The sequence below is a fragment of the Thermobia domestica genome, chromosome 7 (genome assembly GCF_964235325.1).
Source record: "Thermobia domestica chromosome 7, izTheDome1.hap1.1, whole genome shotgun sequence".
In the NCBI taxonomy this organism is placed as follows: Eukaryota; Metazoa; Arthropoda; class Insecta; order Zygentoma; family Lepismatidae; genus Thermobia; species Thermobia domestica.
In genome coordinates, this window is record NC_137460.1 from 106,604,642 (window position 1) to 106,615,470 (window position 10,829).

The window sequence follows — 10,829 nt, forward strand, 5'->3', positions numbered from 1 at the left end:
ATATATATATATATATATATATATATATATATATACTTACAAAGTTCTCAAAACCTTGTCCACCCCACACTCTCCGTTGGCCATTATGCAGGGTGTGAAGTAAAAGTCCAGGTAGAAACCAGTGTTGCATCTATTTCTTGAATTCTTTCATAGTTGAAACATGTATATATTTCTTGTTAGCTGGGAGAATAGGCAGAACGAAAATCTTTCTCATTTTGCTGGAACCCAAGTGAGTGGGGGAATGGCGGAAATTTTACCAAGTCTGACAAGAACAACTTGTGCGTACGCTCTCTCTCTTTCTTTGTAAAAGAACATGAAGGATTAAATAAGCATGAAAACCTGTTTCAAACTTATCCCAAAAGATATTTCCAATAACAGTCATTTTTTATTTATTTATTTATTTAAAAAGAAAGAAATAGATTATACTTTTACGTAAGATGATCATTTGTTATCCAAATTCTACAATTTTTCATCGCCTTTAAAATGATATTCATTTTAGTTGATAAATCATAATCCTATCTTATGTCTGAATTCAATTTTTCAGTATTAAGCTTCTAATCGAAATCACTGTGTCTTGTTTTACATATCATTAACTGGACATTTAATGTATATTAGCACACAATTCTCTGTGTTGAGTTACCTATAATTCGACTTAGGTTTCATATGTATGCAAATCAAAACAGCAATAATAATAATAATAATAATAATAATAATAATAATAATAATAATAATAATAATAATAATAATAATAATTTTGGAATGACTTCAACGGTTCAAATTCTGTTAGCTGTAAGGCAATATGTTATGTAATTCAATCATTATAATTGGTCCTCCTGTTCTTCTGCGTATGTCTGTTGATTCTATTACAGGATTTTCAAAATTACTTACCTTTAAGATCTGTTAGAGTCTGTAAATAAAAATATTTTCTTTTCTCTTAATGTCTGTGTCAGACAAACTAATTTTACATTGTACATTGTAACTGATTCATGATCAGAGAATAATAATAATAATAATAATAATAATAATAATAATAATAATAATAATAATGTGAATATTATAAATATAAGTTCATGTCTCAAAATACCAATGCTCTTGCTAAAAAATCACAATGTGAATAAAAAAGGAGAAAAAAATACACTTTGCTTTTAATTTCTCGATACAACTTTAATTCTTTATATATATATATATATATATATATATATATATATATATATATATATATATATATATATGAGTATGTTTTACATTTTTAAACTCTTCGTTTTTTTAATCGAAGGCGCTCCATGGCCTCGATTCTTTTCATGCTCATAATAATTCTTTTGGCCTCTTCGTCTTCCAATGGGAAGAGGTCCCACAAAGATTCTTCGTCTTGTTGTTGTTCCCTTTGTCGTTTTCTTTTCTCCCTCTCTGCTTCTTCATCTTGTTTCTTTTCTTCTAATTCTTTCCCTCTTTCTGTGTGTGTATCTTCTCTCTCTTCTGTTGTTTCTTCTTCTTCCTCATTTTCGATATCAATTAAAATACAGTCAATATCATCGAACATTTCAATGGTACTGATTGAACCGGCCATCCTATAGGGAAAAAAAAAGGAGAAAATTATTACTAATTGAAATTTTACAAGTCTATAGAATCTAAGTTAAGTATCCTTATGACTAAACAATTATTAAAATAAAGTAAATCCGATTCTCAACAATAGTATAATCTAAGATTTAATCCCGCCTAAAAATCAAAACACATTTTTTTTTTCGTTTTCTTATATTATAAGCGAACTTTTTACAAATAGTAATAATGACATAATCGTTCACCTCTGGTGTTTAAGTTTAATCCCACTAGCGTCGTGTGGTATACAAACATTTTGCTCGTAGTCTTTGGCGTAGGAGACCCGTGTTCCATTCTGGCGGGAACGGTACGTATTCAACATAGGGTCACGTCTCGCTGTTCAAAGGGATGCTAAACTAAAAATCAACAATCATTTTGCTCGTGAATTTTTCAGCTTTCATGATTGCCATGGATAGCCTAAACTTAAAATATATATCCAGGGTTTATTTCTACAATATATATTAGCAATGCTGTAATATAAATCTAGTTCACACCTAACCAAATAGCGTATATGTCTTTCATACACTCGTCAACGAAAACGTATATGTTTTTCTAACTCGAATGAAACAATTTTAAAAATATCAAAGCTTATGTTGGAGTAATAATAATAATAAACATTTTATTTATAGTGTATTCAATTGATTTCTTTCTAGTGAATGTACTCCTTCAGATTAGATACCACAACAACGCACTGAAGCACATTGGGTTGCCTAGCACTTAGGGACTATGCAGATTTGAACCTTTTCTCTGCTTTTTTGTATGGTCAAACCTGATTAATTAGAATTACATTAATAAGAATTTGATTTTAACAGCCAGAATACAATAATAATATTTCCCATCGATAAAAAACTCCAATCTTCAGTATCCTAACCAAAATAAAATGATGTAATTTCTATTCTTTTCTGTAATCTAATTTCTCCATATATATATATATATATATATATATATATATATAATGCTCCCCCAACAAAAAAACTTCTAAGTGTGTCCGTCAGTCTATACCCTTTATTTCAATACTAAAAAATATAAATAATAATAATAATAATAATAATAATAGTTTAAGCTACATATGTATCAATAGTAGAAAATCGCTTTTACAAAAAAATCAAAGTATGTTCCAAAAAATAACCCAAACGTATGTCTAACCAACACTTCTATTTAAAACTTGACAATATCCCAGCATAGTACTTTTCAAGTCATATGTTTAAATAAATTACTTATTACTCTAACTAAATCATTATGTTAATAGAAGAACCAATTCTTCCAAAGAAATTTAGCAAAATTAATGTATTTTGAGTAAATTACTTAATGTATTCGATAAGGTTCTCGCCTTTTCTGTGAACGATCTCTTGTTCAAGTTCTGATATGTATATTCATTCATTCAATCAAAAATAATTCTTAAAACTTTTCATGGACCCCACCAAAAATTAATTTCTACATATATTAATAAAAATTTCGTAAATATATATATATATATATATATATATATATATATATATATATAAAGTATTTCTCTTCAAGTTATATTTCACAAAGTTCGGCATTAACATCTCTCTCTAGCTATCAAATGTATATGTTTTTCGATACCCTACTATTTTACTGATAATCCATATCATGGACATAAATTTTCTAATGTTCCTCATACTTTTTAAAACTATTAAAAAAAAAAAAAAAAAAAAAAAAAATCTATATATGTCATATCATAACGAAAATTGGAAAAGATTTCATGAAGCTCTACTGGATAGGGTCCCAGGTTCAATCCTAGCTCGCACCACTTATTTAAACAGATTTAAATTATTTTATAAAATGTAGTAAGTTCCCCTATCCTATCTTTTCTCATATATTTAATCTAGCGTTTTTACTCATCTTAAAAGTTCTGACATAACACGTATAAGAGCTGTGCGCCCAAACTACGCTCACAATTACATACAAAAATAAATCCAATCATATACGTATGTACCCGAAGCTAATCGCTTATATATTTTCAAACTTCACACCGTTCTTTAGTCTGCTACAAATATATCAATTCCCATAAAACATGTCTTGCTACAACATTCCTACTCGTTTCTTGTAATATTCAAGAAAACAGAAATACTTTCTATGTAACACCATTGTTTCTAAGATCCCATATCTATTCTAATAAGACAAATATTTATAAAATTTTCCGTGTACGTGACAAATAAATCGCCAATATTAAACTTTGAACATCGACACCCGCAACATGCATATTCCACATCGTATCTTTTCCCTCGTTTACTAAAACAAACACTATACTTTACGAAATCTAATTTCCCTAACCCTATCCAACAATAACTTACGCTCAGTTATAATTGCAAGTTTGCGGTTTGTTCTGTATACTCGTTATTTATTAACCTCTCGTAATAAATTACTCGAACACTTTGTGTGAGCCTATAAATAATTCGTTTTCTACGAAAACTCCTAAGAGCAATCTTTGATTGTGATCCGTCAAATAAATAAATAATTCAATTTCTGTTGAAATCTCATCAGAACAGCAATGCTGTCATCCGTCAAATAAATATGATTGTAAACCAATAATTCAATTCTTGGTAGAAAGTTTCAATATACTCAGGTCCCCGTCTCATTTGGACTAGTTGTTAAACAAGCAAACAATTTTAAATTCCGTTTTAAACCATGTTTCGCGTATCCCCTTTGCTCAAACCACTGCTACATTTGATAAATTTATATGTCGTTTCAACGATATTTATCTTCAAATGTCCATAAATTAACAAAACGAAACAAACATTCCAACTAAATGATTTGATCATCTGCATATTATTATTTTTATTGTGTTAATAAATTGATCGAAAGAGTAAATATTTCCTTACCTGATACTTTTTTCAATCTTCAGTGAAACAATGATGATAGTCCACCCAAACACTTGAAATAGTCCGTCGTGGAAATTAAACTAAAAAAAAAGAAACAATTTATTATTATATTTGAATAAAAATATTGAATAATAACAAAAGAAAATGTTACACTGTGATGCTAATATTCATATTTTGTACGCAATACTTTTCCTCTTAAAACTCAACTATCAATAATTCTCAGGTTAAAGTTATCATTTCGCAAAGATAAATTAAATCTCATCTTATTAAAATGAATAATTAACATTTTCTCGATAATATTACTAATATGTATATTTATCAATTTTCTCGATAATATAAATTAAATCTCATCTTATTAAAATGAATATTTATCATTTTCTCAATTTAGTTAAATCTCATCTTATTAAAATGAATATTAAACATTTTAACAAGGCAAACAGAGTTTTATTTCCATGTGTATATATATATATATATATATATATATATATATATAATTAAGGAAAAACAGAAATCAACGTACCTTTAAATATAAGTAACGGTGAGAAAAATTTCTTATCAAACTGCAGCACACGAATAAATGGGTAACTTCAAATATCAGCACTCACAAGTAAAATACTCCACTTCTTTAAACCTTGTTATATATATATATATATATATATATATATATATATATATATATATATATATATATATATATATATATAACATAACCACGCTAACTTCGAGGACAAATTAGCTTCTTCTTCTTCTCTTCTTTTTTTTCTTCTTAAAATCGTCTCAAAATTAAGTACAAAAATATCGTGTTTACCTTCTGCAAATAAGCATACCTGTTCCTTTAAAACACAGTAATTGTTAAATACCATCCAACTGCGCACAATAAAAGAAAAAAAATATCATCTGATACCTTTTCCTCTAAATCCATACCAGTGTCAAACCAAACAGAAAACCTAATTTTTCTCTAAATACATTACCGCACACATGAGTAAACAAAGGTCTTCCTTCGTTCACAACAACGAAATTCACAGTTGCAATCTGTTATTGGGAGGGTCAACAGGATACGTTGGTTGTAAACACCACCTGTCTATACCAACCGTTCACAAGCTTGGATTTTTTTTTTTTCAAGTAAGTTTTCATTTTAGAACCTGTACAAAAAATATCTCTATACCTTACATCATTGATACAACATTTAGCTATCATGCATGAGATCCATACTTCGATTCCCGATAACAAACAACATTCACTCCATGATTTTCGTTGCCTATACATAATTGAGACCACGTAGCATAATCGCTAACGCTCTTGCCTTCGGTGCAAGCGGTCATTGCTTCAATTCCCAGTGGGGCACTCGGTCTAAAAAGTGTAATCGTTAACGCTCTTGACATCGGTGCGAGCGGTGTCTGATTCAATTCCTGGTGGTGCATTCGGTCCAAAAAGTGTAATCGCTAACGCTCTTGACGTTGGTGCAAGCGGTCCCTGGTTCGATTCCAGCTCCCGCCAATTAAACTTCGTGCTGGACATGATCCATATGCGTTAGTTTTTCTTATAGCTCCCATTTTCATAATACCACCATATCATCACCGTGTGTACTCGTGTATAATTCACATGTTCAATTCCCGCTGGGAACAACACTCAATCGAAAAGGTGTAAAATCTTTCTCATGCCAGTTGTCCTCATAAAGGGTTTTTTTTTTCTCATTCACATCATGCAAATGTCTGGGGGTGGTACCTAACTTATAGGTCCCAAACCGCTTCCCCAAATCCTTTTGTCCTTTCCTTTCCACGGATTGTGTGCTCGCCAAGGGCTCCTCAAACGTTCAGAGTTAAATGTCCTTAAATGTTAAAAGCCCAAAAAAAAATCTAAATCCTAACCTAACATGCCTCAAAAATTGTAATATTTCATTTCATTTATTAAATGAGTACAGGTTTCACGCAATCTATTCTTACATATGTTAATGAAACTAATTATCTCTCTTGTTTCACAAATCTATGATTAGTCATTATCCATTCTGGTTTGTTTATCTTTTCATAGGATTAACTTCTTATACAATAAAATTGATTTTCATTTATGTAACTCTAATATAAAGGTTCCATGTTTCGTTTTGCTATCATATAATTTGTATTCCAATCACAACATTTAAAAATCGCTATGGGTTTACCTTCATAACAAACAAAATACATTCACTCCGTTCAGCTACAATACGTTAGTTCGATTCCGGGCTTCGTCAATATAGTTTATTCATATTCTCTTTTTTTCTAGATTAATTTAATAATAACTAAATGCAACATTACAATTTACATTGAAGTTCTCCATAACCATACGTTTTTAAACACGGAAATTCTCCCAACCTCTCTTCCCTTATTTTTTTTTTTTCAAGTTAAAGCACTGTGGGCGGGGTAATCTACAGCTGCTACAACAAGTCGGTTCCCATGGTCAAGTTACCAAAACTTTTACAATAACAACAACATATTAAAAAAGCAGAAAAGAAAAAAAGAATTGTCTCTTCTAAAAGTAGAAAAAAATATAGCATGCATTCACGTAAACACGGGTAGTCTATTTTTTTCTCATGGTTTTCAACACACACACACACACACACACACACACATATATATATATATATATATATATATATATATATATATATATATATATATATATATATATACAGAATCAATAGGGCTTTTCAACATAATAGAGGGATTCTCATTCTTAGAACGGATACACATAATAGTTCATTCATATTTTGCCTCTCATTCACGTAAACAGAATGCAGGGTAGTCTGTTTTTTTTTTCACATGATTTTTCAACACATATGTACATATATATATATATATATATATATATATATATATACTCTCTTGGGGTCTTGTCAACACGAGCTCTCTTTTCATGCATGATTACATCTTTCTATAGGTTAATATATAAGAATATCATTGGAACTCTCTTAGAGCCAAAACATCTCATACATGCTTCACTAAACAGCAATTATCAATCACACAAAGTATAAAGGTTCTCTTTCTCCCTATATCTCTCTCTCACTCACTCTCTCTCTCTCTCCCTCATATTATACTCAATTTTCAATACCCCACCACTTACCTCATCTCCTCTTCAATTCAATCATCCCATTGAATTTTTTGTCCACCTGGGGTTGTTTTTCACCTCAAATTACATTATATTACCGGAAGTATTCCCCCCTCCCGCCTCTATAGCGCATCAGATCATTATATACAATACAGCTGTGTTTATCTAGCCTCAACCTCACCCCTCCAAACTCTATTTACTCATATACTCTTCATTGTTCATCCATCAAAATTTTGACAGTCAACATCTTGCTTATAATCTACTATGGGCAAGTCCCAATCAATCAGAAGATCACGATGTTTCACAAATCATCAGATAAACACCTGAATCCATGCAAACAGTTTTATAGAATGATTTGTTCATGGAAGACCACTGATCAAGAAACTGTAGAAGACGACGATGCAGACGACTGAGACCCTTTGTAAAACTATTCTACTGTGACAACGTATTTTGCTACGTATTTTGTTCAGTTGTCTATTGTATTACTTTCTTGCTGTACGAATAACATGTGCTGTAGAGAAAAATGAACGGTGACAATAAAAGTGTTCGAAATCTACCACGTGTGATCGTTCGGATACATACAACAGAGATTAACATACAACATTGCACTCAACATGTACATTTTCATAAATTTCTATCAAAAACTGCACTTTACGTAAAATATACACAATTACAATTGCGTCCAACTCTAATTAATTGGAGGGGGCCGCGGTGGCTCAGTGGTAGAGCATTCACCTCTGGTGCATGGGATACCTGCTTCGATCTCAGCTCGCGACAAGTGAACATTGTGGTGTACAAACACCGTGTGCGTGGGATTCCTCGGAGTTCTTCCGTTTCTTCCCACTTTCTTCATTCCACAATTTCATTAATTTTTCATCATCACCGTCTCCTTTAGCCTAGCCGGCATAACGGTGGGATGTAAATCTCAAAGATTTCGTTTCAAGATTTCTAATTGATTGGAAAAAGGGAATATGTTTTCTATCTTTAAGCTTTTCTAACAAATAGCAGTGATGCAATACAAGATTCTTCTTCTTGTCTTAGTGTCTGTTGGTTGTTTTGCTACAAATAATCAATTATGCACTTTTTGAAACAAATACCAACAACGCCTCGCGATGATCGTTTAGAGTTTTTGGAAACTTAGGTCTGATGCACTTATTCTCTTTTTCCAATTAGTGATTCAATTGGACTTTCGCATAATATATAGCCGTGTAGTTAAATGCTCCTTTACTTGTGGGAATGAGAATTTCAACTGAAATGTATATTTAAAGTTTAAATTCAACGATATGTTTAAAAAGTTACATTCAAAGGGTCCTCTAAAATTTTCTCAAAAGTTTTTTTTCTTTTTTTCATGATTTTCAAAAACAAGAAAGAAAAGTTAATTCGCATTCGTTTTACTGAAGGGGAAATGCAATCTTATTGGTTAATATCACATATGTCCAGTGAAGTTGACATCTACAACTGGTCTGCACTTGGTCTACATGCATTAGGAATTAATATACACAGGGTGGATTAAATGTGGTGGTAGAACTGCTCTGACGTCAGAGCACTGTATCTCAGCATTATAAAATTTTTATGGCTGATAAGGGAGCGTAAGGCGATAAAGTGTGGAGAATGGTAAGGACTGTATGTTATTCAATGAAAAGCAGCAGCACCGTAAGGTAGAGGAGGCCAATGGAAGCGACATAACATTATCTTTTTGAAAGATGAACAATGTGCGTGGACCAAGATTAAAGTGGCACGTGGACATAGTGCACAACATGAACTTGGTGATAACTTTCTCGCGAAAATGAAGGAATCATTTCGCGGTAAACACTAGGACACTAGAGAAGCCATCATTCGGGCCATATGACGATCCCTGCGGGAGACCGACAAAGATTGACGCGCTAACGTTGTACGACACTTTCCACACGAATGGCAACAGGTGATAGAGATGAGTGGCAATTACATTTTGAAGGAATGCAACAGTGTTCTTCTGTGCGCGAATTATAACAATGTTGCCTTTTTTTATGCAGCCCTTGTAAATTACTTAGGATTGGTTTATTTGACGTTTTTAGGGTCAGTCGTCTGTTTGAAAACTTTGATTCTTCTCTAATGTGATACAGGCTACATCATACGTCAACGTGATTATCGGAATGCCAATCAAATTGTATTCACCAAAAATCCGTAAAAATCTACTAAGTCGTTTGATCTCTGAATGAATAAAATTTGGGTAAATTATGGAATCGCTCTTCTAAGTCTATAATATACCTAAATAGGCCAAATGCGCTCCAATAGTTAAGTCATATACCACTTAAAAGTACTAGGTATGTTAAATAAGCAAATCGTATCTTCTCAAGAAACGAACCACGAACAAGCAAATCTGAAACATAGTTCCTATATTCAACCTCAGAACTTCTGGTCTGATTTACCATATATATATATATATATATATATATATATATATATATATATATATATATATATATATATATATATATATATATATATATATATATTACAAATGATACCTACCATTTGTGTGTGTGTTAGTGCATGTTTTGTAAGATAAATAAATAAAAAAATAAGCATTACACGTTACTTCATAGGAAAGTTGTTAAACCTCTCTTATCACTTTAAGCTATAGTAAAAGGCTGCTTTTAACGCATAATTATACACAAAGTTAGGATTCGGAGCAACAAGCGAGAGTGGAGTTACTATAGTATTTTATTTTATTTTACTTTTACTTTTAGTTAAAAAGCATTAGGCTACATACACCATCGAATTTTCGTTCCTTCTAATTACTCAATATGAAGACGTTATAATTAGAAATGGTTTATTTTCAAATGAAATGAAATCTTCCAGTTTAATGTCCAACGATTATGTTCTTTAGGATAAGGGAGACGATGATTTAGGCAAGTAAATGGTGATGGAAAAATTGGTGGGATGAGCATGTGAGAGGAAACGGGAGTACCCAGAGAACCCACGGACACGATGCTGTCCATCACAAACTTACTTTGCCGGGGATCGAACCAGGGACCCCATCTACCACTAAAGGTAAGCGTTCTACCACTGAGCACCGTGCCCAGTTAGAAATTGTGTTAGTAACAATTTTACAAAATAAAATCTACTCCCTTTAAAAACGGCTGACTTCTGACACATTTACACTAGTACATTTACGCTGGTGATTACTCTTTATAACATCTAGCTTCATCTGCGATTACTGATAAAACTGAGAGCCACTCACTTCAGAAAGGCTATTACTTCCTAAAAGTGGTTCAGGATTAAAATTGTAGGGGGCAACGAACTTATCAAGAGAGCCTGTACCCCCTG

At 31.7% G+C, this 10,829-nt stretch overlaps 1 protein-coding gene across 1 annotated transcript; it reads right to left on the reverse strand.

The window, feature by feature from the left end:
- Window positions 1-1,249: 1,249 nt before the first annotated feature.
- On the reverse strand, window positions 1,250-5,073 carry LOC145689278 (uncharacterized). The gene is made up of 3 exons (XM_081763417.1): window positions 4,963-5,073; window positions 4,443-4,522; window positions 1,250-1,568 (listed from the first exon to the last, which is right to left on the reverse strand). The coding sequence occupies exon 3, from the start codon at window positions 1,565-1,567 to the stop codon at window positions 1,250-1,252; it is 318 nt and encodes a 105-aa protein (XP_081619543.1). The 5' UTR covers window position 1,568; window positions 4,443-4,522; window positions 4,963-5,073.
- Window positions 5,074-10,829: the final 5,756 nt, after the last annotated feature.